At 46.1% G+C, this 26,791-nt stretch overlaps 3 protein-coding genes and 1 long non-coding RNA gene across 4 annotated transcripts in view; 1 reads left to right on the top strand and 3 right to left on the bottom strand.

Moving 5' to 3' along the window:
• Positions 1–3,404, top strand: part of zgc:77880 (zf-DHHC domain-containing protein) — a 4,128-nt gene extending 724 nt beyond the window's left edge. The window contains exons 2-9 of the mRNA XM_061066164.1: positions 137–225; positions 327–400; positions 1,671–1,783; positions 1,880–1,941; positions 2,532–2,652; positions 2,739–2,811; positions 2,918–3,092; positions 3,177–3,404. Of these exons, the coding sequence (XP_060922147.1) occupies positions 137–225; positions 327–400; positions 1,671–1,783; positions 1,880–1,941; positions 2,532–2,652; positions 2,739–2,811; positions 2,918–3,092; positions 3,177–3,268 (799 nt within the window). The 3' untranslated portion in view covers positions 3,269–3,404. The remainder of the gene's footprint in view (positions 1–136; positions 226–326; positions 401–1,670; positions 1,784–1,879; positions 1,942–2,531; positions 2,653–2,738; positions 2,812–2,917; positions 3,093–3,176) is intronic.
• Positions 3,405–6,760: 3,356 nt separating this feature from the next.
• Positions 6,761–24,081, bottom strand: LOC132996099 (uncharacterized). The gene is made up of 11 exons (XM_061066420.1): positions 23,964–24,081; positions 23,393–23,580; positions 22,938–23,075; positions 22,701–22,839; positions 22,436–22,613; positions 21,530–21,671; positions 20,946–21,089; positions 20,781–20,833; positions 20,569–20,679; positions 7,488–7,567; positions 6,761–7,205 (listed from the first exon to the last, which is right to left on the bottom strand). Exons 1-11 carry the CDS (start codon positions 24,078–24,080, stop codon positions 7,137–7,139), a joined length of 1,359 nt encoding a protein of 452 aa, XP_060922403.1. The 5' UTR covers position 24,081; the 3' UTR covers positions 6,761–7,136.
• On the bottom strand, positions 16,537–18,895 carry LOC132995853 (uncharacterized). The gene is made up of 6 exons (XM_061066071.1): positions 18,779–18,895; positions 17,610–17,797; positions 16,991–17,113; positions 16,754–16,892; positions 16,604–16,666; positions 16,537–16,560 (listed from the first exon to the last, which is right to left on the bottom strand). The coding sequence occupies exons 1-6, from the start codon at positions 18,893–18,895 to the stop codon at positions 16,537–16,539; spliced, it is 654 nt and encodes a 217-aa protein (XP_060922054.1).
• Positions 24,082–25,457: 1,376 nt separating the features above from the next.
• On the bottom strand, positions 25,458–26,334 carry LOC133028684 (uncharacterized). The gene is made up of 3 exons (XR_009683307.1): positions 26,265–26,334; positions 25,847–25,926; positions 25,458–25,544 (listed from the first exon to the last, which is right to left on the bottom strand). It is a non-coding gene; the product is annotated as an uncharacterized LOC133028684 (long non-coding RNA).
• Positions 26,335–26,791: the final 457 nt, after the last annotated feature.

Here is a 26,791-nt window from a genome sequence, read left to right as displayed (position 1 = left end):
TCACAAAAAACAAATACAATAAAAAACACTGACAATTCTCTCAAAACTCAACAACAAATCGATGTGTCTCTGTGTTTCGCACTCAAACAGAACCGTGTGTGTGTGTTATTAAAGCTGCAGTTCTTCTCTCCTCCAGCGTGTGGTGCAGTCTCCACGGATCCGTCTTCAACCTGATTCTGCTGCTGCTGCTGGCCTGTCACTCCAAAGCCGTCCTCTCAGATCCGGGTCAGCAAAACGCCCATAAATATTAATAAATGTGAGCATATATTGGGGGGGAAAGTGTGTTTGTGTTCCCTGTGTTCAGTTGTGCGTTTGTTGTCGTGCAGGTAAGGTGCCTCTTCCCGACACGGCCCTGGACTTCTCAGACCTGCGCTCGCAGTCGACTCGGATGAGCGAGCGTGTGAGTGACACCACACGTCTGTTATTATAGTAATAACCATGTAATTATCTATTGTGTTGAGAAGCTGTTCTCACACTCGGATCTCAGACCTGTGATCATCAGCTTCGTGACACACGTGTTGCTCTGAACGTCTGGGACACGTCAGCGTCTCGTTTCTGCCTAAGTTGCTTTATTCAGGGTTCCCACGGTCATGGAAAACCTGGAAAAGTCATGGAATTTTAAAATGTGTTTTTCCAGGCCTGGAAAAGTCATGGAAAAAAATAATCTCCCAAAAGTTTTGGAAAAGTCATGGAAATTTGTTATATTCATATTTTCATGTCGTTCATTTTAGGGATGGGCATAATTAATAGACGATCGATTAATTGATCATTAAGAATTTCGTAAATGACATTTTTTCATCGTTGAAAACTATTTTATTCTATTTTCCTGCATTTTAATATAGCCTATAAATAGTGAATTTTAATATTAAAATATTAATGATTAATCCAAAATCGATCGTTAATTCTCCCAGCGATCTATTAAGACAATTTAATCGAATGCCCATCCCTAGTTCATTTATGCTGAGTTTTAAATAATTCATATGCTTTTAAAGAAATACGCTCAAAATATAAGCAGGCATACTTGGGTTTGTGTCATTTAAGGTATACTGTATGCCTTGAATTCTCATTGATAGTTTGAATACTACATTTTGTAACTTTTCGCGTATACACCGAGATTTCACAAAATGTTCGGTCATGGAAATTTGGTTTAAGGTTATTGAAAAGTCATGGAAAAGTCATGGAAATCCATTGGTCAAAATGTGTCATTTTTTCATCGATGAAAACTATTTTATTCTATTTTCTCTGCATTTTAATATAGCCTATAAATAGTGAATTTTAATATAAAAATATTAATGATTAATCGAAAGTTGATCGTTAATTCTCCCAGCGATCGATTAAGACAATTTAATCGAATGCCCATCCCTAGTTCATTTATGCTGAGTTTTAAATAATTCATATGCTTTTAAATAAATACGCTCAAAATATAGGCAGGCATACTTGGTTTTGTGTCATTTAAGGTATACTGAATGCATTGGAATTCTCATTGTTAGTTTGAATACTATATTTTGTAACTTTTCGCGTATACACCGAGATTTCACAAAATGTTCGGTCATGGAAATTTGGTTTAAAGTTATTGAAAAGTCATGGAAAAGTCATGGAAATCCATTGGTCAAAATGTGTATGAACCCTGTTTATTCTGACATCTCTGTGGTTATTAAATGCACCTGCAGGGCTGTGAGGGCTGGACGGTGTGCAGCCGCTGTGAAACCTACAGACCTCCCAGGGCGCACCACTGCCGCGTCTGTCAGAGGTGCATCCGCCGCATGGACCACCACTGTCCATGGTGAGAAGACGCCGTCCGACCTTGTGTCCCTCTCCTGGTTTCTTTATTCTTTAGTCACCTTCAACTTTCTCTCATCCTTTTTTTGTTTGTTTTTAGGATCAACAACTGTGTCGGGGAACTAAACCAAAAGTATTTCATCCAGTTCCTCTTCTACACCGGTGAGTGACTGTAAATAAACCGGTGGGTCGACGGCAGCTTTATGGCACAAACTCCCGAGACGTCTCCTCTAAACCACAAAAACAACCGGACAAAACATTTAAGCATTACTTAGAACCAGGGGTCTCGGGGGGCACCGATGAGCCATTTTGCGACGCCCATTGAAAATTCCTTCAGAATACGTAAATTTTCACCACTTTCTAACTTTCTGCAAATTTTTGTAAGAATTTGAGCATGGTAAAGCCCTCAAAAACCCAATTAATTTGCCTGAATAATAATAATAATAATACTAGTAATAATCCTTACAATTTCAATAGGGTCTCACCTGACCTTTGATGTCAGTGCTCGGGCCCTAAAATCCCCAGCAGCTTGTATTTGTATAATAAGGGATAAAATAAGTGTCCAAAATTCAGAGCGTATCGAGAAAATACGTCTTCATTAAATATTTTAACCATCTGATGACTTTTAGGCTCAGACGTTTCCATTATTGTTATTATTAGTAAAGCCAGCCTCAGCCCCGGTTGTGCAACATCAGCGCCACCTGGAGGTCAAGCTGCTGATAAGGTGACTGTGGTTGTGTCTCCCTGCTCAGGCATGGCCAGCCTGTACTCCATGGTGCTGGTGGTGTCGGCTTGGATCTGGCAGATAAGGAACGAGAGAGGTGGCGACGCAGAGAAAGAAGGAGAGGAGACACCGAGCAAACACCTGATCGTGTGAGTGGAGCAGCCGGGATTTAAAAAAGGAAAGTTCCGGTGAGACAGAGACTGAATTATGATTCTCTGTTTTCTCTCCTCCTCAGCGCTCACTACATCATCCTGCTGGTGGAGTCGGTGCTGTTCGGTGTGTTTGTCATGGTTATCTTCTACGATCAGGTACACAGACACACACACACAGACACACACACACACACACACATTCCCTGTCTGTGTGTGACTCCATCCCCCAGTAACCTCACAGTAATATCTGGTTTTGTTCCAGTTAATCTCCATCATCACGGACGAGTCTCCGATCGAGCAGATGAAGAACAGACTGATGATCAAAGACAGAGGAGCCTCATCTACCTCCTCTTCCTCCTCCTCCTCACAGCCGCCCCCCCACCCCCCACACACCCGCAAGCCCAAGATCGCTCTGCTGCGGGAGGTCTTCGGACGAGGTGGGTTTGTGTCCCTCGTCCACATCTCCTGCTCCGTCCGCGACTTTACAGGATCACTGATTCAGATTTATGTTCTCTCTCCAGGTTCAGTCTTCTTCTGGTTTCTTCCTCTCCACTCCAACCCTCCGTCCGTCGGGGGCGTCTCCTACTCGGCCCTGCCCGACTACGACGTCTGACCTCTGGTCTGTGAGAGAGGATGAGGAACAGATGGCGAGGAAGGTTCTGTGTGTGTGTCTGTGTGTGTGTGTGTTTACGTGCGAGAGTCAATTTGCTGCCTAACTACGATGTCTTATCTCTGGATCTTTGGCGACGAAGGGGATGGAGAACAGGGGATGAATGAAGAGAGAGAGTGAGTGTATCAGATGAATGTGTGTGTTTGTGGTTTCATCTCCAGGAAAAAGAAAAGTTCCGCCTCAGACTCCAGACTCATGGAAGTCTCTTTCCTGTTTCTCCTGTGAAGAGCACTGAGCTCCTTGTTCTGTTTCCACCTGCAGATGAACAACCAGCATTCTCTTCTCATGGAAACTTCTTATATTGATATTGACTCTGGGGTTTGACTGATGCTGGTTTAGCAACGTGGATATTTTTTAAAAACGTTTTTAACCACAGACTGTAAACAAAGATGGATGACGCGTGTCCACTTCCTCCCGTTACAATACGAATTCAAAATCTTGAAAACGGGCGCCACAAACCTTCACAATTGATCTATTTGTGAAAAATCGAATGTGTTTACAAAAGAAGCTGAGACTTTGCAAAGCTTTTGTTCTAACTCTGAAAAAATTGAATGATGAAAAATTAGGAAAGAAATGCAGTAATACCTGCAATGTTTTATATAACTTACCACTAGGGGGACACTGCAAACGGTACCAACAATCACAATCCACCGTCTTCCTTCTACTGTTTACGTTCATCGTAGCAGCGCCATCTAGTGATGGTTCTGCTCACAACCGGTTCCTGGACTTCTGAGTGGAACCAGTTGAAGAACCCGAGCTGGTTGTCAGTTACTTCATTAAAAACTTCTTTGAGCAGCTTTGCGGAAAAAAAGGGAAATCTTTGACAAGGAGGACCCCTAGTGGTAGGACGAGAGTTTTTGGTGACGATTAAACCACAGATTTCTGGTTTTTAAGCGTTTTAACCCAAGTGTCAGTCAAACTCCAGCCAGTGTGTTGGTTACTGAATTTTGATTATGTTTACCAAAATTACAAAGAAATTATTTATGTTTATTTATTTTTCTTGCACAGAATCAAATTCTGTTTTTGTTTTTTTGTTTTCAATTCTACTTACCGTTCAGGTCGAGCTTTAAGAAATGACTCGGGATGCACTGATGTGGAGTTTTGAAGGTGACGTCAAATATTTTCCCATCAGGTGAAGCTTTAACATTTTTGCCTGTAATCGGGGAAAACACGCACTGTTAACAGTATTCTGTTAAATCTAAGTGAAGGGATGATTCTTAACTTATTTATTGTTTCTGAATATTCTGTGGAAATTACTCTATCAATAACTGTATTTTAATGTTACGGGTGGAGCTGCCTTTTGACGCCGATCTGGGTTTAAATTAATCCACTTTTTCTGGTTCATGTCCCAACCCCGGACATGGAGGAGGCAGGGTTGTATGACCTATACCGCAGCCTGCCTCTAGGGGGCAATCCAGATATTTTGGCTTCACTTTTGTGTCGGCAGGTGTCGTGGATTCACGTTAGAAACACAAAGGACACAAAGGCAGCTTCAGCCGCATGTGTGTTTTTATGAATGTGTGTATACAGATATTCTGAATTCTGTGTTTGACCTGAGTTTAACTGTTTATGATACACAAGGGAACTTTATGTTGCAGTGGGTTGTATTAATTAATTAATTTAAGTAAGTGTTGTGATGCTCCTTTAAAAAACAACAACTGCCAGTTGGGAAATGAAATCACACATTTCCTTATTTATGGACCAATATGGCTTTTTTAAAATATAGTTTTAATGTTTATAAGGAAAATCAAATTCCTGATATTAACTGCTGATCTACTTTAACTACCACATATTAACCACATAAAAATCCTTTGTCCTCTAGTCTCTCAACAAACAAACGTCAAACTCTGTGAGATGTTGGCAGTTGTTCTAAGAAGCAGGCGGTCTCGTAAAACTGCATTCACACGCTAATGTGTGTGTAAGTGTACTGGCTAATATTTCACTGCGTGTAAAACAGCTAGCTATGCAGTCAAGTGAGCTTCTGCGGCTGAAGCTCGTGATCTCAGAGCTGGCGGCACAAATAGCTAAAAACTGGTTCGACCCGAAGCCCTTCAGAGGACACGCTGTTCCCGGCAGCCTTTGTCTAGAGCCCACTTCTCTATCTGTTAACCATCTCACTCGCGATGTGAATGGAAGGTTTTTGTTTCTCCGAGGCTCGACGGGACAAAACGTCCTCCGAGCTCAGAGGCCTCACATCTCTCACAGTGTTTAAATCAGGCTGAAGAGCTGGAGCGGGTCTCGAGGGATGAGGGGGCGGAGCATGTTGCTTGGGTGTTGTACATAAGAAGGTTCATATTTTATATTGACGATGTGCGATTCTCCTGAGGGGAATGTTCCTGAACTCCGAGCTCTGTGGGAACTGTTGGTTTTTGCTATCACAATTTGAGAAAAAAAACGATGTCTGAAATGTTTTTGTGAATTAAAGAGAGAGGAGGTGAAGTTCAGTCCAGGTTTCTCTCAAATTTGTCAGATGCCTTTAAGGACATTGTAAACTGAATGTGTTATGTCCAGGTGTGTGTTAACTATCAGGGGACTGGCTTGCTTGTTTGGTTCTGTTGAAGAAATGCAGTTGATATTTATTTTGTTTGTGTCGAAGGGGTGCGCTTGTTTCGCTTTGTCCACATCGGTGCGGCTGCTTCCTGAACCACTGATCCGATCCCTCTAATAGTGTTGCATGACCAGTTCGTAAACAGCCGATCCTGCACAGACGCTGCACAATACATTTAAAATCCAACAACATTGCCTTGACCACTGTTAAAAGAAGCAAAACGAGCGCACCCCATTTGCTGTTTTACTTGACAGCATGAAGGAATGTGTGAACAAAACAAAGAGGGCACCAAACGAACACTTCAGCCACCAGCCAACACTTGACTTGCACCTGATGCTGAATTCGGAACTTCATGGATTTCTGCGGCCGAACAAGGGAACAGAACCAAACCAACAAAACGTCCCGCACTGTTTGAAACTCCTTTTCAGAAGCAAACAGGTTATTGAGAATGTTCATGTTTTCCACACTCAGCTTTGTCGCCGGAGGAACTTTCCTCAGCAGGTGAAACTTGTCACTTGTTGGATGATTGGTCGAACAGGTTAGTTTCAAGCCCTGCGAACAAAACCTACAGAGAGTTGGATATCATGTGGCTTCATGATGTTTACAAGTTTACAATCTACAAACCGTGACCTGTGTATATTTCTCCTATTGACGTGCTGCTCTTGCTCGCTCGACCGGAAATAAAACTGATGTCTTTTCAACTACTCTCACTCTTTTTGTCCTTTTTTAAAGTGTTGCAATGCTTCAGAGTCATTCTTGTTTTTTAAAGAAAACATCTTGGGGGGATATTTAACAAACAAACAACAACAACAGTACAAATCAACAAGGTTTATTTAAAAAAGGCAACAGCAGTAAAAAATTTACCGAGAGATGTTGGTGAGAGAGAAAAGAGAAAAGAAAACTGCGATTTAATATTTTATTTTCAAGTTACAAGCTTTGAAGATTTTGCAAACACACCCCCCGACCACAGTGTCCGTATTAAGAAATTAGTGACTCTCGTCATCCACGAGCTGTCTTATTATGTCTTAGGGGTGATTCAAAGACAAACAATATAAGTCAACAATGTTTATTCTAAAAGGCAACAGCAGCTAAATCAATCCGCAGTTACAAGCTTACAAGGTTATGCAATTAAAAACTCAAGACAACTGAGACCAGTGTAACAAATTAATCACTCCCGTTGTTTCCTTGTTAACAAATTTCGTGCACGAGTGGATTAGTGACCACACTGAATCAGCAGGAGTCACCGGTGGCTGTAGTTTCCAGTTACACATTCCCCAGTAACGTCACATTGGCGCTGGGTGTCAATCCGAGTTTCACCAGTTCGTTTTTAAGCTGTAGGAGGAAACAGAGCAATGCTGAGATATGATCATATTTGCCTTAGATATGATGGTATGTGTGTCGGGACATAAACTTGAGTAGAGTGACTGAGGACTTGTACTTTCTAAATTAAGTTCTGCTGTTAATATACAGTGCATGCTTGAAACAAATTAAATATCTGCTCTTCAGCTTCTTTGTGGAAACAGGATCAGGAAGAAGATAAAAAAAATTAAAAAAGTGCCCGTGTGATATCTGATGCTCTGAGCGGATGTGTGGTTTGGATAGGAAGACACCGACCTGCTGTACAACCGTACTCCTGATGTCTTCCTCAGTCAGAGCCACCACAGAGGAAATCCTCGCCGTCAAGCGAATGACAACTAGAAAGACAGTGAATCAACAGGTCAGGGCCAGAACAGCTGGTTTATTCTCCTACTACTACACATGTGAATCACGTATTAATTCAATTAATTACACAATTCAATCATCAAATGAAAAACATATTTTAGAAGCCACATATTTTCTGCAGGGCCAGGCCAACCTGATTAATTCCTGAAAGTAGGAATGAGGAGTGGAGCAAGAAGTTCTTTCACATAGTATCAACAGTATTGAGTTCTATGGTTGTATCTGTGCCAGGACTGGGCCAACGTTTCCATTCTCACTCGCTGTTTACAGTGTATTTATTGGTGTAGTGAAAGAGTAAATGGTAGTCGTACTTGGTTGGGACGATGGCGTAGGTCTCTCTGATGGCATAGGTCTCTCTGATGGCGTAGGTCCCTCTGATGGCGTAGACCCCACGGAAGGCGTAGGTCTCTCTGATGGCGTAGACCCCACTGATGGCGTAGACCCCTCTGATGGCGTAGGTCCCTCTGATGGCGTAGGTCTCACTGATGGCGTAGGTCTCACTGATGGCATAGGTCTCACTGATGGTGTAGGTCCCACTGATGGCGTAGGTCCCGCTGATGGCGTAGACCCCACTGATGGCGTAGACCCCACTGATGGCGTAGGTCTCACTGATGGCGTAGGTCCCTCTGATGGCGTAGACCCCACTGATGGCGTAGACCCCTCTGATGGCGTAGGTCTCTCTGATGGTGTAGGTCCCACTGATGGCGTAGGTCCCGCTGATGGCGTAGACCCCACTGATGGCGTAGACCCCACTGATGGCGTAGGTCTCTCTGATGGTGTAGGTCCTTCTGATGGCGTAGAACGCTCTGATGGCGTAGACCCCACTGAAGGCGTAGGTCTCTCTGATAGTGTAGGTCCCTCTGATGGCGTAGGTCTCTCTGATGGTGTAGGTCCCACTGATGGCGTAGGTCCCGCTGATGGCGTAGGTCTCACTGATGGCGTAGGTCCCTCTGATGGCGTAGACCCCACTGATGGTGTAGACCCCTCTGATGGCATAGACCCCTCTGATGGCGTAGGTCTCTCTGATGGTGTAGGTCCCTCTGATGATGTAGGTCTCTCTGATGGTGTAGGTCCCACTGATGGCGTAGGTCCCGCTGATGGCGTAGACCCCACTGATGGCGTAGGTCCCTCTGATGGCGTAGGTCCCGCTGATGGCGTAGACCCCACTGATGGCGTAGACCGCTCTGACGGCGTAAGTCCCTCTGATGGCGTAGGTCTCACTGATGGCGTAGACCCCACTGATGGCGTAGACCCCTCTGATGGCGTAGGTCCCTCTGATGGCGTAGGTCTCACTGATGGCGTAGGTCTCTCTGATGGCGTAGACCCCACTGATGGCGTAGGTCTCTCTGATGGTGTAGGTCCCTCTGATGGCGTAGACCCCACTGATGGCGTAGGTCTCTCTGATGGTGTAGGTCCCTCTGATGGCGTAGGTCTCTCTGATGGTGTAGGTCCCACTGATGGCGTAGGTCCCGCTGATGGCGTAGACCCCACTGATGGCGTAGAACCCACTGATGTCGTAGGTCTCACTGATGGCGTAGGTCCTTCTGATGGCGTAGACCCCTCTGATGGCGTAGACCCCACTGATGGCGTAGACCCCGCTGATGGCGTAGGTCCCGCTGATGGCGTAGACCCCACTGATGGCGTAGACCGCTCTGACGGCGTAAGTCCCTCTGATGGCGTAGGTCTCACTGATGGCGTAGACCCCACTGATGGCGTAGACCCCTCTGATGGCGTAGGTCCCTCTGATGGCGTAGGTCTCACTGATGGCGTAGGTCTCACTGATGGCATAGGTCTCACTGATGGTGTAGGTCCCACTGATGGCGTAGGTCCCGCTGATGGCGTAGACCCCACTGATGGCGTAGACCCCACTGATGGCGTAGGTCTCACTGATGGCGTAGGTCCCTCTGATGGCGTAGACCCCACTGATGGTGTAGACCCCTGTGATGGCGTAGACCCCTCTGATGGCGTAGGTCTCTCTGATGGTGTAGGTCCCACTGATGGCGTAGGTCCCGCTGATGGCGTAGACCCCACTGATGGCGTAGACCCCACTGATGTCGTAGGTCTCACTGATGGCGTAGGTCCTTCTGATGGCGTAGACCCCTCTGATGGCGTAGACCCCACTGATGGCGTAGGTCCCGCTGATGGCGTAGGTCCCGCTGATGGCGTAGACCCCACTGATGGCGTAGACCGCTCTGACGACGTAAGTCCCTCTGATGGCGTAGGTCTCACTGATGGCGTAGACCCCACTGATGGCGTAGACCCCTCTGATGGCGTAGGTCCCTCTGATGGCGTAGGTCTCACTGATGGCGTAGGTCTCACTGATGGCATAGGTCTCACTGATGGTGTAGGTCCCACTGATGGCGTAGGTCCCGCTGATGGCGTAGACCCCACTGATGGCGTAGACCCCACTGATGGCGTAGGTCTCACTGATGGCGTAGGTCCCTCTGATGGCGTAGACCCCACTGATGGTGTAGACCCCTGTGATGGCGTAGACCCCTCTGATGGCGTAGGTCTCTCTGATGGTGTAGGTCCCACTGATGGCGTATGTCCCGCTGATGGCGTAGACCCCACTGATGGCGTAGACCCCACTGATGGCGTTGGTCTCTCTGAGGGTGTAGGTCCTTCTGATGGCGTAGAACCCTCTGATGGCGTAGACCCCACTGAAGGCGTAGGTCTCTCTGATGGCATAGGTCTCTCTGATGGTGTAGGTCCCTCTGATGGCGTAGACCCCACTGATGGCGTAGGTCTCTCTGATGGCGTAGGTCTCTCTGATGGCGTAGACCCCTCTGATGGCGTAGGTCTCTCTGATGGTGTAGGTCCTTCTGATGGCGTAGACCACTCTGATGGCGTAGACCCCACTGATGGCGTAGGTCCCTCTGATGGCGTAGGTCCCGCTGATGGCGTAGACCCCACAGATGGCGTAGACCGCTCTGACGGCGTAGGTCCCTCTGATGGCGTAGGTGTCACTGATGGCGTAGACCCCACTGATGGTGTAGACCCCTCTGATGGCGTAGGTCCCTCTGATGGCGTAGGTCTCTCTGATGGCGTAGGTACCTCTGATGGCGTAGACCCCACTGAAGGCGTAGGTCTCTCTGATGGCGTAGGTCTCTCTGATGGCGTAGACCCCACTGATGGCGTAGGTCTCTCTGATGGTGTAGGTCCCTCTGATGGCGTAGACCCCACTGATGGCGTAGGTCTCTCTGATGGTGTAGGTCCCTCTGATGGCGTAGGTCTCTCTGATGGTGTAGGTCCCGCTGATGGCGTAGACCCCACTGATGGCGTAGGTCTCACTGATGGCGTAGGTCCCTCTGATGGCGTAGACCCCACTGATGGTGTAGACCCCTGTGATGGCGTAGACCCCTCTGATGGCGTAGGTCTCTCTGATGGTGTAGGTCCCACTGATGGCGTAGGTCCCGCTGATGGCGTAGACCCCACTGATGGTGTAGACCCCACTGATGGCGTAGGTCTCTCTGATGGTGTAGGTCCCACTGATGGCGTAGGTCCCGCTGATGGCGTAGACCCCACTGATGGCGTAGACCCCACTGATGGCGTAGGTCTCTCTGATGGTGTAGGTCCCTCTGATGGCGTAGACCCCTCTGATGGCGTAGGTCTCTCTGATGGTGTAGGTCCTTCTGATGGCGTAGAACCCTCTGATGGCGTAGGTCCCTCTGATGGCGTAGGTCCCGCTGATGGCGTAGACCCCACTGATGGCGTAGACCGCTCTGACGGCGTAGGTCTCTCTGATGGTGTAGGTCCCACTGATGGCGTAGGTCCCGCTGATGGCGTAGACCCCACTGATGGCGTAGACCCCACTGATGGCGTAGGTCTCTCTGATGGTGTAGGTCCCTCTGATGGCGTAGACCCCTCTGATGGCGTAGGTCTCTCTGATGGTGTAGGTCCTTCTGATGGCGTAGAACCCTCTGATGGCGTAGGTCCCTCTGATGGCGTAGGTCCCGCTGATGGCGTAGACCCCACTGATGGCGTAGACCGCTCTGACGGCGTAGGTCTCTCTGATGGTGTAGGTCCCACTGATGGCGTAGGTCCCGCTGATGGCGTAGACCCCACTGATGGCGTAGACCCCACTGATGGCGTAGGTCTCTCTGATGGTGTAGGTCCCTCTGATGGCGTAGACCCCTCTGATGGCGTAGGTCTCTCTGATGGTGTAGGTCCTTCTGATGGCGTAGAACCCTCTGATGGCGTAGGTCCCTCTGATGGCGTAGGTCCCGCTGATGGCGTAGACCCCACTGATGGCATAGACCGCTCTGACGGCGTAGGTCCCTCTGATGGCGTAGGTCTCACTGATGGCGTAGACCCCACTGATGGCGTAGACCCCTCTGATGGCGTAGGTCCCTCTGATGGCGTAGGTCTCACTGATGGCGTAGGTCTCTCTGATGGTGTAGGTCCCTCTGATGGCGTAGACCCCTCTGATGGCGTAGGTCTCTCTGATGGTGTAGGTCCTTCTGATGGCGTAGAACCCTCTGATGGCGTAGACCCCACTGAAGGCGTAGGTCTCTCTGATGGCGTAGGTCTCTCTGATGGTGTATGTCCCTCTGATGGCGTAGACCCCACTGATGGCGTAGGTCTCTCTGATAGCGTAGGTCCCTCTGATGGCGTAGTTCTCTCTGATGGTGTAGGTCCCACTGATGGCGTAGGTCCCGCTGATGGCGTAGGTCTCACTGATGGCGTAGGTCCCTCTGATGGCGTAGACCCCACTGATGGTGTAGACCCCTCTGATGGCATAGACCCCTCTGATGGCGTAGGTCTCTCTGATGGTGTAGGTCCCTCTGATGGCGTAGGTCTCTCTGATGGTGTAGGTCCCACTAATGGCGTAGGTCCCGCTGATGGCGTAGACCCCACTGATGGCGTAGGTCCCGCTGATGGCGTAGACCCCACTGATGGCGTAGACCCCACTGATGGTGTAGGTCTCTCTGATGGTGTAGGTCCCTCTGATGGCGTAGACCCCTCTGATGGCGTAGGTCTCTCTGATGGTGTAGGTCCTTCTGATGGCGTAGACCCCTCTGATGGCGTAGACCCCACTGATGGCTTAGACCCCACTGATGGCGTAGGTCCCTCTGATGGCGTAGGTCCCGCTGATGGCGTAGACCCCACTGATGGCGTAGACCGCTCTGACGGCGTAGGTCCCTCTGATGGCGTAGGTCTCACTGATGGCGTAGACCCCACTGATGGCGTAGACCCCTCTGATGGCGTAGGCCCCTCTGATGGCGTAGGTCCCTCTGATGGCGTAGGTCTCACTGATGGCGTAGGTCTCACTGATGGCATAGGTCTCACTGATGGCGTAGGTCCCACTGATGGCGTAGGTCCCGCTGATGGCGTAGACCCCACTGATGGCGTAGACCCCACTGATGGCGTAGGTCTCACTGATGGCGTAGGTCCCTCTGATGGGGTAGACCCCACTGATGGTGAAGACCCCTGTGATGGCGTAGACCCCTCTGATGGCGTAGGTCTCTCTGATGGCGTAGGTCCTTCTGATGGCGTAGAACCCTCTGATGGCGTAGACCCCACTGAAGGCGTAGGTCTCTCTGATGGTGTAGGTCTCTCTGATGGTGTAGGTCCCTCTGATGGCGTAGACCCCACTGATGGCGTAGGTCTCTCTGATAGTGTAGGTCCCTCTGATGGCGTAGGTCTCTCTGATGGTGTAGGTCCCACTGATGGCGTAGGTCCCGCTGATGGCGTAGGTCTCACTGATGGCGTAGGTCCCTCTGATGGCGTAGACCCAACTGATGGTGTAGACCCCTCTGATGGCATAGACCCCTCTGATGGCGTAGGTCTCTCTGATGGTGTAGGTCCCTCTGATGGCGTAGGTCTCTCTGATGGTGTAGGTCCCACTGATGGCGTAGGTCCCGCTGATGGCGTAGACCCCACTGATGGCGTAGACCCCTCTGATGGCGTAGGTCTCTCTGATGCTGTAGGTCCTTCTGATGGCGTAGACCCCTCTGATGGTGTAGACCCCACTGATGGCGTAGACCCCACTGATGGCGTAGGTCCCTCTGATGGCGTAGGTCCCGCTGATGGCGTAGACCCCACTGATGGCGTAGACCGCTCTGATGGCGTAGGTCTCACTGATGGCGTAGACCCCACTGATGGCGTAGACCCCTCTGATGGCATAGGTCCCTCTGATGGCGTAGGTCTCACTGATGGGGTAGGTCTCACTGATGGCATAGGTCTCACTGATGGCGAAGGTCTCACTGATGGCGTAGGTCCCTCTGATGGCGTAGGTCTCACTGATGGCGTAGACCCCACTGATGGCATAGACCCCTCTGATGGCGTAGGTCCCTCTGATGGCGTAGGTCTCACTGATGGGGTAGGTCTCACTGATGGCATAGGTCTCACTGATGGCGAAGGTCTCACTGACGGCGTAGGTCTCACTGATGGCGTAGGTGTCACTGATGGCGAAGGTCTCACTGATGGCGTAGGTCCCACTGATGGCGTAGGTCCCTCTGATGGCATAGGTCTCAATGACGGCGTAGGTCCCTCTGATGGCGTAGGTCTCACTGATGGCGTAGACCCCACTGATGGCGTAGACCCCTCTGATGGCGTAGGTCCCTCTGATGGCGTAGGTCTCACTGATGGCGTAGGTCTCACTGATGGCGTAGGTCCCTCTGATGGCGTAGGTCCCACTGATGGCGTAGGTCTCACTGATGGCGTAGGTCCCTCTGATGGCGTAGGTCTCACTGATGGCATAGGTCTCACTGATGGCGTAGGTCCCTCTGATGGCGTAGGTCTCACTGATGGCGTAGGTCCCTCTGATGGTGTAGGTCTCACTGATGGCGTAGGTCTCACTGATGGCATAGGTCTCACTGATGGCGTAGGTCTCACTGATGGCATAGGTCTCACTGATGGCGTAGGTCTCACTGATGGCATAGGTCTCTCTGATGGCGTAGGTCTCACTGATGGCATAGGTCTCACTGATGGCGTAGGTCTCACTGATGGCATAGGTCTCACTGATGGCGTAGGTCTCACTGATGGCATAGGTCTCACTGATGGCATAGGTCTCACTGATGGCGTAGGTCTCACTGATGGCGTAGGTCCCTCTGATGGCGTAGGTCGCAGTGATGGCGTAGGTCCCTCTGAAGTTGGTTCAGCGCTTGGTGATGGATCTGTTGGAAAGATCAAACACAAGCCGTGCTCAACCTTTACCTGCGTATGAACTCAGCAGTGTAATTTGAGTCGTGAACAGACAAAGGTGGGTGTATCTCACCGTTTCCAACACTTACGATGACACATCGCTGCTCAGAGTGATACTTTGTTGAACTGAGGAAAAGAATCAAACGCAATTAAACCAAATAATCACCCTTTAGAGAACACTTCAGCTTCCCTTCATCAGATTACACAACTGTTTGCTTGTACTTGAAGAAGTACTGACTTGGAAAGTGCTTGGACAATGAAGCAGATGGGTTGGCTCTCTCCCTCTTCGCTCTGAGACGGCGTCCAGCTCAGGGTAAACTGACCTGGTCCTGATCTGGTCTTGATCACGTTGTGCGGCCCGCTGAACAGCAGCTCAGAGACCCTTTAACAAGCGGGAGAAGAAAATGATCTTGAAACATGGAGGAGGCGGGGTTTATGACCTGTACTTCAGCCAGCCACCAGGGGCGATCATGTTGCTATGGCTTTTACTTTTGGGAGCTGTCGCATCCTCCATCTTTATTTACAGTCGGGTTTAATTTGATTTTAGCTAAAATTACAAAGGCTACCCAAAAATGTATTATTATATATTCATGATCTTTCACTCTTTGACATATTTTAAGGTTTTTCAAAACTTTTCAAGACCTGCAGACACCCTGGTTAGCATTCCTGGCTAACTAGCGCGCTACTTCCTGTTGTCACCTCCTCCATGAGGCTCAAGTTCCCCACTCGAGTCAAACAATGTCACTCCACTGGCTCGAAACCAGAGTTTCTGGACATGAGGTTCAATCGCAGAACGTTCTGTCCAAATGTCTAAAGAGGATTTGGATTTTCCCTTTTACTCACGTGGAGATCTCTGCAGCTGCGTTAATGCTGATGTCCAGGGTCTGATTGACGGGGGTGTAGAGTCGAGCTCTGTTGGCCGGTGTTGGAGGCAGGAACGCTGGCAGATAGAGTCCCTCTGTGCAGGATGGCACCGCAGGATCCACTGGACACACAAAATCAAACTCCTCAAAGGATGCTTTAAAATTGCCCTAGCTTAGTAACTTCAGTAGGACTAAACAAATGATAGAAATGGAGAAATAAACCCCAAATCTTTGGTGACCCCATGGCATTGGTTGCACTTCTACATATGAAAAGTGCCACAAATATCTGTGGAGAGAATTTAAAACATTCTAGTCCATTGACAAAAACATCAGCCATCGCTGTGCCGCCAAGACAAGTTCATAAAACTGCCTTTGACCTCCAATACGTCTTTGGGGCAGACTGTTGCAAAACAGGCTGCGGACAGCCAGATAGCATGCTAGCTTCAGTCAAACCAAACACGTCATTGACATAAAAGCAACACAAAAGATAACATTGGTGTTGTCGGTGGTGCTAGCGGTAATGCTAGCTATGTAGCAGGGTCTACAGACACATTGGCAGTTCTGGGCAGACACAGCTGAGGTTGACGGGAGAAGTAGTGTTGATAATTCTGTTGATATTTTGCTGTTTACCAAACAAATAAGAGAAACCACCAGATGATGGCGCTATAGCCAATGTGAATGTTCCTTATGAGTTTCAAGGCATCCTTCAAATAGTTGTTGAGACATTTTAAGCTAAACCGTTAATGTGAAGCTCACAGGTCATTAGGGTTCATCCTCTGGATCATGGTTATCGTGGATCCAGTGGTTGTCAACATATTTTAAAGTGGTTGCCAACGTTGCAAGAAATGTCTTACTAGCTCTCAGGCTGTCTAAACAATAAATCTTACCCTGTAGAACAAATTGGACAGGTATTTTGCTCATAGCGTTGTTTGTAGTTATCTTCGTCTGGAAGCTTCCGCCTTGAGTCAGGGTGATCTTCTGTCTGGGAAAGTCCTCCATCACCAGCTGGACTGCGTACGGACCTTCATCACTGCTGCTGGTGGCGCTGAATGACAGAGTACACGACTGCAAAAGGATCATGTACAAATTGTAACGAGGTCACCAGTCTCTGTGTTTATAAGATATACAAGAGAATCACTGTTGGAGACTCACCGGTGAGAGGCGGAGGACAGACGCTGGCGTGCAGGGGTTACACTCTAACAGTTTTGCGTTTCCATATCTGCATTTGACCTCGTCTCCGTCAGGGTCAAACGCCAACAGGTTGAAATCTCTCTGACAGTTTGAAGGAACTCTGGGAGAGAGACATACGCCACTTTACACCTGCTTTAAAATGTGTGTTGTCTCCAGATTATATCTCGAAATGATTATGTGTAGGCGTGAGGAGGTTACCTCACAATTGGCAGGATGGTGGTCTGAGGGGACGCGTTGGACCTGCTGGTGTCGGAACGGTTCCTCAGATCCACCAGCGTCATGGCTCTCCATGATGAGATGCCATTTCTGATGTTACTCAACCTTCAGTGGGAGTTGAGTTTAAGTCAGTTTCCAAAGCACAGACCCTGAGTGTACCACGTTTTTGCAAATACCAAAGCCCCTATGGAGGACCATACATGACTTAAGAATAAATAAATAAATAAATGAATGAATGAATAAATACAGAAATAAATAAATTTATATTTTTCAGGATTTCAGTGTCCTTATGCTAATGAGAAAGGCGGGCCTAACCGCAGTCTCATGCAGGATTGGTCACAGGAGTGTAATGATCCAGCGCTTCTACTTCTGCCTTTCAATGCTGACTGGTGTCCATTTGCTGTTTTTAGTGTTGAGCCAGTTCACACTTAAAATGAACTTGTTCAAGTTCAGAGGGTTAGCTCAGGTTATTTTTTATGAGTTATAGAAAAATCATAGTTAGTTAACAGAATCAACTAATCACAAAATAAACTCTCCTGTGTTGAAGTCAAGCGTTGTTTCTTTTGGGAGGCCCATCTCAATTTTGTCATATTGCACTTACCACAGCTGAAAAGCAGAGCTGTCGGGAACCTGCCGAGTCATGACTCCCTCGTCCTGGACCCAGTCTCCGCTGCTCTCCTGGTACACTCTGTTCAGCGTCAAAGAACTCTGATTCCCACAGTTCCCGCTGAAGCACTTCCACGTGTCGCCGCCTCCACGGTGGAAGTTCATCTTATAGCGAAGGATGACCTGTAACGTTACGGCAAAGACCTTCGTGATTCTACTGAGACGTAATCTACCTGGATAACAGGATAATCATCACATGGGCCAAAGCTCCATACAGAGACAACAAGAACCAATGTGATTTACTTTTTTCCCTTTATTCTTCAGTATTGCACAATATGTTTGATTATTCACTTAGTATTTTGTGTAAAATAACAACTGCCAATCTGTCGATTTCTTACCTCCATAAATACTCACTTATACGTATGCACAGTATGTTTTGTTCTGTTTTCAGGATTTCTCTTAATTTAAGTTTTTTCATATATAGTTATTGAAAATTTTGACTATTTGCACACATCCAGAGAAACACACTTTTACTCATACATCCATAGACACATTTTTACTCACCTACGTTCAGTATTTTCCAATATATTACTCATAAGTTCTTGACCTTATTCACAGCCTCTTTACTTTTAAATGCTATTCTTGTCTGTTTTTTGTGTTTGAAGCTAAAAATCCTTCACATCATTAAAGTATCTATATGTATTGTTTTAATTATTATTTATGATATTGTATAATAATAAGACCTTGAAAATCAGATAAGAACATAAAAACTCAGTTTTAAAAGAATAAATAAAAGAGTAAAAACATTAAACGTGTGACAGAAATTTAACCAGCACCACCCATTACAAAAGTAAAGACTAGAATTATATAAAATTACGGAATGTGGTACAAAACAGTTTAGGTTTGATTCAAAGGAAGCGACTGACTCAACCTGCTCCATTTCCTTGTATTTTAGTTTGTAGAATCCACTTTGTTGCATTGTTCTTAGGAGCTATAACGTTTTTAAAAAAACAGCATTGAACGCATTTTCTAGCCTTTAAAAAATAATGATACCACTTTTTAAGTTCTGCTGTTTCCCCCACTTTTCTGCATTTGTTACAGAACCCGGCCAAACGTCTAATTTCGAAAGATGAATCTATTATTTGAAAGAGAAACCTTACGTACCGTGCTAATTCCATCTGGGCTGCGGTCTTTTGGGTAGAAGGTCATGACCGTTCCACTAAAATGAGATGTCTGGGAGCTGCCCAGCAGCAGCAGCAGCAGCAGCAGAGACAGCGACATGTTGCAAGTGTGAGTCGCTCTGCTCAAACACAGTGATCAACAAGCTAAGCAGGAAAATTTCTGGAATGAGGAAACGTCCTTATAGACAAACGGTCAAGAATGGTGAATATTTTAACCGATAAACAGGTGGTAAAACAGTTTATACTCCTAACCCTGGTAGAGTAGACGTACGACACTGTTGTTATAACTTTTTGTAAGTGAATGAGGAGGCGGAGCTGAGGCTAAACAAATTATGTTTTAATAAAACAAACATTTAGCATCTATAAACTGGGATTCTGTAACTGTCACGTAAAACATGAGGAAAGATCAGTAAAATGTGCAGCATGTAGAGTCGTTGGATTTAGTTATTTAAATCCAGAGCCTGGCCCATGTCTTTAGCAACAAGGAAATGTTATTGTTTAATTCTGGTTTTAGTCTATGGCCTTTTAAAGGTTGAATATCAGCTATATTTTCACAAAACGACTATACGGTCGTGTTTGGTAGCCGGGAAAAAAAACACGTCATCAGCAGCGTGGTGGAGTGAGTGGCCCAATCCTTCTCATTTTTTTTGTATGTGGTCCTCGGGACAAAAAGTTTGGACACCCCTGGTCTTAAACATTACTTTGTTAAAAATGATAGTGATGATCGTTAAAAGTTTAAACACTGTAAAGAAATTTGAACATTTACAGTTCAATCAATGTCCACTAGGGCAATCCCATTTTTTAATGAAGATCAGGAGACACCATTAAAAGACCAAGAACAGCTACTAAATGGACCTTGATAAAAACAAAGCCCAGTTTCCCCAGTTCAACCTTTAAATTAAAATGAAAACTTCTTAGATTTTGTGCCAGGTGGATAGGTGACCCAGTGAATCAGCAGGGGTCCCCGGTGGCTGTAATTTCCAGTTACACCTTCCCCAGTAACGTCAGATTGGCGTTGGGTGGAAATCCGAGTTTCACCAGTTCGTTTTTAAGCTGTAGGAGAAAACAGAGCGATGCTGAGATACGATCATATTTGCCTTAGATGTGATGGTATGTGTGTCAGGACATTAACTTGAGTAGAGTGACTGAGGACTTGTACTTTCTAAATTAAGTTCTGCTCTTAATATACGGTGCATGCTTGAAACTAATTAAATATCTGCTCTTCAGCTTCTTTGTGAAAACAGGATCAGGAAGAAGATTAAAAAAATGAAAACTGGAACAGTGACATGTTTGAAGTGCCTGTGTGATATCTGATGCTCTGACAGGATGTGTGGTTTGGATAGAAGGACACTGACCTGCTGTACGACCGTACTCCTGATGTCTTCCTCAGTCAGAGCCACCACAGAGGAAATCCTCGCGGTCAAGCGAATGACAACTAGAAAGACAGTGAATCAACAGGTCAGGCCAGAACAGCTGGTTTATTCTCATGCTACTACACAACATGAATCACGTATTAATTCAATTATTTACACAGTTCAATCGTTGAATGAAAAACATATTTTAGAAGCCACATATTTTCTGCAGGGCCCGGCCAACCTGATTGTTTCCTGAAAGTAGGAATGAGGAGTGGAGCAAGATGTTCTTTCACATCGTATCAGCAGTATTGAGTTCTATGGTTGTATCTGTGCCAGGACTGGGCCAACGTTTCCATTCTCACTCACACCATTTACAGTGTTGTTAGTGGTGGAGTGATAGAGTGAATGGTATTCGTACTTGGTTGGGACAATGGCGTAGATCCCTCTGATGGCGTAGGTCTCACTGATGGCGTAGGTCCCGCTGATGGCGTAGGTCCCTCTGAAGTTGGTTCAGCGCTTGGTGATGGATCTGTTGGAAAGATCAAATACGAGCCGTGCTCAACCTTTACCTGCGTATGAACTCAGCAGTGTAATTTGAATCGTGAACAGACAAAGGAGGGTGTATCTCACCGTTTCCAACACTTACGATGACACATCGCAGCTCAGAATGATACTTTGTTGAACTGAGGAAAAGAATCAAACGCAATTAAACCAAATAATCACCCTTTGGATAACAGTTCAGCTTCCCTTCATCAAATTACACAACTGCTTGCTTGTACTTGAAGAAGTACTGACTTGGAAAGTGCTTGGACAATGAAGCAGATGGGTTGGCTCTCTCCCTCCTCGCTCTGAGACGGCATCCAGCTCAGGGTAAACTGACCTGGTCCTGATCTGGTCTGGTTCACGTTGTGCGGCCCGCTGAACAGCAGCTCAGAGACCCTTTAACAAGCGGGAGAAGAAAATGATCTTGAAACATGGAGGAGGCGGGGTTTATGACCTGTACTTCAGCCAGCCACCAGGGGCGATCAAGATGCTATGGCTTTTACTTTTGGGAGGTGTCTCATCCTCCATCTTTATTTACAGTTGGGTTTCAATTCGATTTGAGCTAAAAATATATAGGCTACCCAAAAAGTTATATTATTATATATCGATGATCTTTCACTTTTTGACATTTTTTTTTAAGGTTTTTTAAAACTTTTTAAGACCTGCAGACACCCTGGTTAGCATTCCTGGCTAACTAGCGCGTTACTTGCTGTTGTCACCTCCTCCATTAGGGTCAAGTTCCACTGGCTCGGAACCAGAGTTTCTGGACATGAGGTTCAATCGCAGAACGTTCTGTCCAAATGTCTAAAGAGGATTTGGATTTTCCTTTTACTCACATGGAGAAAGTTGCAGCTGCGTTAATGCTGATGTCCAGGGTCTGATTGACGTGGGTGTAAAGTCGAGCTCTGTTGGCCGGTGTTGGAGGCAGGAACGCTGGCAGATAGAGTCCCTCTGTGCAGGATGGCACCGCAGGATCCACTGGACACACAAAATCAAACTCCTCAAAGGATGCTTTAAAATTGCCATAGCTTAGTTACTTCAGTAGGACTAAACAAATGATAGAAATGGAGAAAGAAACCCCAAATCTTTGGTGAGCCCATGGTATTGGTTGCACTTCTACATATGAAAAGTACCAAAAATATCTGTGGAGAGAATTTAAAACATTCTAGTCCATTGACAAAAACATCAGCCATCGCTGTGCCGCCAACACAAGTTTATAAAACGACCTCTGATCACCGTTACGTCTTTGGGGCAGACTGTTGTAAATCAGGCCGTGGACAGCCAGTTAGCATGCTAGCTTCGGAAAAACCAAACAGGTGATTGACATAAAAGCAACACAAAAGATAACATTGGTGTTGTTGGTGGTTTTAGCGGTAATGCTAGCTATGTAGCAGGGTCTACAGACACATTGGCAGTTCTGGGCAGACACAGCTGAGGTTGACGGGAGAAGTAGTGTTGATAGTTCAGTTGATATTTTGCCGTTTACCAAACAAATTGGAGAAACCACCAGAAGATGGTGCTACAGCCAATGTGAATGTTCCTTATGACTTTCAAGGCATCCTTCAAATAGTTGTTGAGACATTTTAAGCTAAACCGTTAATGTGAAGCTCACAGGTCATTAGGGTTCATCCGCTGGATCATGGTTATCGCAAATCCAGTGGTTGTCAAAATGTTTCAAAGTGGTCGCCAAGGTTGCAAGAAATTTCTGTTTAACATCCGGCTGTCAAATCAAGAAATCTTACCCTGTAGAACAAATTGGACAGGTATTTTGCTGATAGCGTTGTTTGTAGTTATGTTCGTCTGGAAGCTTCCGCCTTGATTCAGGGTGATCGTCTGTCTGGGAAAGTCCTCCATCACCAGCTGGACTGCGTACGGACCTTCATCACTGCTGGTGGTGGCGCCGAATGACAGAGTACACGACTGCAAAAGGATCATGTACAAATTGTAACGAGGTCACTAGTCTCTGTGTTTATAAGATATACAAGAGAATCACTGTTGGAGACTCACTGGTGAGAGGCGGAGGACAGACGGTGGCGTGCAGGGGCTACACTCTGTCAGTGATGCGTTTCCATATCTGCATCGAACCTCGTCTCCGTCAGGGTCAAACGCCAACAGGTTGAAATCTCTCTGACAGTTTGAAGGAACTCTGGGAGAGAGACATACGCCACTTTACTCCTGCATTAAAATGTGTGTTGTCTCCAGATTATATCTCGAAATGATTATGTGTAGGCGTGAGGAGGTTACCTCACAAGTGGCAGGATGGTGGTCTGAGGGGACGCGTTGGCCCTGCTGGTGTCGGAACGGTTCCTCAGATCTACCAGTGTCACGGCTCTCCATGATGAGATGCCATTTCTGTTACTTATCCAGGCAGCACCGCTCAACCTTCAGTGGGAGTTGAGTTTAAGTCAGTTTCCAAAGCACAGACCCTGAGTGTACCTTGTTTGTGCAAATACCATGAAGAGTATTAACTACTCAATCGATTGCCGGAAGATCATGTTTTTGGTTCGTCAGTAGTTCAGGTTAGAGGTCATTAGATGTCATGATGTTACGGTTATAGAACGATCATAGTTAGTTAACAGAATCAACTAATCACGAAATAAACTCTCCTGTGTTGAAGTCCGCAGTTGTTTCTTTTGGGAGGCTCATTGCAATTTTGTCAAAGTTCTCCTTTATTTCTTACAGTGTCATGTTGCACTTACCACAGCTGAAAAGCACCTCTGTCGAGAACCTGCCGAGTCATGACTCCCTCGTCTTGGTACCACTTTGCGCTGCTCTCCTGGGACACTCTGTTCAGCGTCAAAGAACTCTGACTCCCACAGTTCCCCCTGAAGCACCTCCACGTGTCGCCGCCAAAAGCGTGGAAGTTCAACTTATAGCGAAGGACGACCTTTAACGTTACAGCAAAGACCATCGTGATTCTACTGAGACGTGATCTACCTGGATAACAGGATAATCATCACATGGGCCAAAGCTCCATACAGAGACAACAATAACCAATGTGATTTACTTTTTTCCCTTTATTGTTCAGTCTTGCACAATATGCTGCCCCATTTCCTTGTATTTAAATTTGTAGAATCCACTTTGTTGCATTGTTCTTTGAACTATAACCTTTTCAAATACAGCTTTGAATGCATTTTCTAGCCTTTAAAAAATAATGATCCCACTTCATAAGATCTGCCGTGCCCCACTTTTCTGCATTTGTTACATAAATCGTTCAAACGTCTAATTTCTAAAGATTAATCTATTATTTGAAAGAGAAACCTTACGCACCGTGACCGATCCATCTGGGCTGCGGTCTTTTGGGTAGAAGGTCATGACCGTTCCCATAAAATGAGATGTCTGGGAGCTGCCCAGCAGCAGCAGCAGCAGCAGCAGAGACAGCGACATGTTGCAAGTGTGAGTCGCTCTGCTCAAACACAGTGATCAACAAGCTAAGCAGGAAATGTTCTGGAATGAGGAAACGTCCTTGTAGAAAAATGGTCAACTGTGGTGAATATTTTAACCGATAAACAGGTGGTAAACAGTTTATACTCCTAACCCTGGTAGAGTAGAAGTACGACACTGTTGTTATAACTTTGTGTAAGTGAATGATGAGGCGGAGCTGAGGTTAAACAAATTATGATTTAATTAAAACATACATTTAGCATCTTTAACCTGGGATTCTGTAACTGTCACGTACAACATGAGGAAAATTCAGTAAAATGTGCAGCATGTAGAGTCTTAGATTTAGTTATTTAAATCCAGAACCTGGCCCATGTCTTTAGCAACAAGGAAATGTTATTGTGTAATTCTGGTTTTAGTCTATGGCCTTTTAAAGGTTGAATATCAGCTATATTTTCACAAAACGACAATACGGTCGTGTTTGGTAGCCGGGAAAAAAACACGTCATCAGCAGGTGAGCTTCCAGAGACAGGTCAAACAACAGACTGATAGAAATATGAAGAATAGTCTAAAACAGGGGTGTCCAACTGCGGCCCGCCATCCATTTGTAATTGGCCCGCATCAAAGTCTAACAATATAATACATATTAAAAAAAATTACAAATTTTAAAAACTAGCAATTTTTGAAACCAACAGTTTTGTAGCACCTTAATGGCACTTACTTGTAGCACTTTGTAGTTTTGCTTTATTTTTGAAGAAATTGTACTTTCTTGATTCTTGTTGTTCTGGGTTTGTACCCTCGGGGTTGATGCACTTATTGTAAGTTGCTTTGGACAAAAGCGTCAGCTAAATGAAATGTAATGTAACACAATGGACCATGGCCCACTGTATTGCACTTCTCAGTTTAGACACAAGGTGGCGCCAAACTCACCCCTGACTTGCCAGCTGTCCCTTAGAAGGCCGCCACGCCCTCCCGCCCTGAGCGGCGAGGTTGAGTTGCACTGTCAACAATCCGCTCCAGGGCAGGGGGATGGGGGGGGAGTGGCCCAGTCCTTCGCATTTTTTTTGAATGTGGTCCTAGGGACAACAAGTTTGGACACCCCTGGTCTAAAACATTACTTTGTTTAAAATAATAGTGATGATCATAAAAGTTTAAGCACTGTAAAGAAATTTGAACATTTACAGTTCAATCAATGTCCACTAGGGCAATCCCATTTGTTAATGAAGATCAGGAGACATCATTTAAAGACCAAGAACAGCTACTAAATGGACCTTGATAAACCCATACCCAGTTTCCCCAGTTCAACCTTTAAATTTAAATGAAAACTTCTTAGATTTTGTTCACGAGTGGATAGGTGACCACGAAGAATCAGCAGGGGTCCCCATTGGCTGTAATTTCCAGTTACACCTTCCCCAGTAACGTCAGATTTGTGCTGGGTGTCAATCCGAGTTTCACCAGTTCGTTTTTAAGCTGTAGGAGAAAACAGAACGATGCTGAGATATGATCATATTTGCCTTAGATGTGATGGTATGTGTGTCGGGACATTAACTTAAATAGAGTAACTGAGGACTTGTACTTTCTAAATTAAGTTCTTCTCTTAATATAAAGTTCATGCTTGAAACTAATTAAATATCTGCTCTTCAGCTTCTTTGTGGAAACCGGATCAGGAAGAAAATAAAAAAAATGAAAACTGGAACAGTTACATGTTTGAAGTGCCTGTGTGATATCTGATGCTCTGACAGGATGTGTGGTTTGGATAGAAGGACACTGACCTGCTGTACGACCGTACTCCTGATGTCTTCCTCAGTCAGAGCCGCCACAGAGGAAATCCTCGCCGTCAAGCGAATGACAACTAGAAAGACAGTGAATCAACAGGTCAGGCCAGAACACCTGGTTTACTTTCATTTTACTACGCAACATGAATCACGTCTTAATTAAATTAATTACACAGTCCAATCGTCAACTGAAAAACATATTTTAGAAGCCACATATTTTCTGCAGGGCCCGGCCAACATGATCGTTTCCTGAAAGTAGGAATGAGGAGTGGAGCAAGAAGTTCTTTCACATCGTATCAGCAGGATTGAGTTTTATGGTTGTATCTGTGCCAGGACTGGGCGGATGTTTCCATTCTCACTCACACCATTAACACTGTAGTTAGTGGTGGAGTGATAGAGTGAATGGTAATCGTACTTTGTTGGGACGATGGCGTAGACCCCTCTGATGGTGTAGGTCCCTCTGAAGTTGGTGCAGCGCTTGGTGATGGATCTGTTGGAAAGATCAAATACGAGCCGTGCTCAACCTTTACCTGCGTAGGAACTCGCAGTTTATACTCCTAACCCTGGTAGAGTAGACGTACGACACTGTTGTTATAACTTTTTGTAAGTGAATGAGGAGGCGGAGCTGAGGTTAAACAAATTATGTTTTAATAAAACAAACATTTAGCATCTATAACCTGGGATTCTGTAACTGTCACGTACAACATGAGTAAAATTCTGTAAAATGTGCAGCATGTAGAGTCGTTGGGTTTAGTTATTTAAATCCAGAGCCTGGCCCATGTCTTTAGCAACAAGGAAATGTTATTGTGTAATTCTGGTTTAAGTCTATGACCTTTTAAAGGTTAAATATCAGCTATATTTTCACAAAACGACAATACGGTCGTGTTTGGTAGCCGGGAAAAAAACATGTCATCAGTGGTGGCGTGAGTGGCCCAGTCCTTC

This window comes from Limanda limanda, chromosome 22, assembly GCF_963576545.1.
Source record: "Limanda limanda chromosome 22, fLimLim1.1, whole genome shotgun sequence".
Lineage (NCBI taxonomy): Eukaryota > Metazoa > Chordata > Actinopteri > Pleuronectiformes > Pleuronectidae > Limanda > Limanda limanda.
This window is presented reverse-complemented; position numbering and strand designations above follow the sequence as displayed.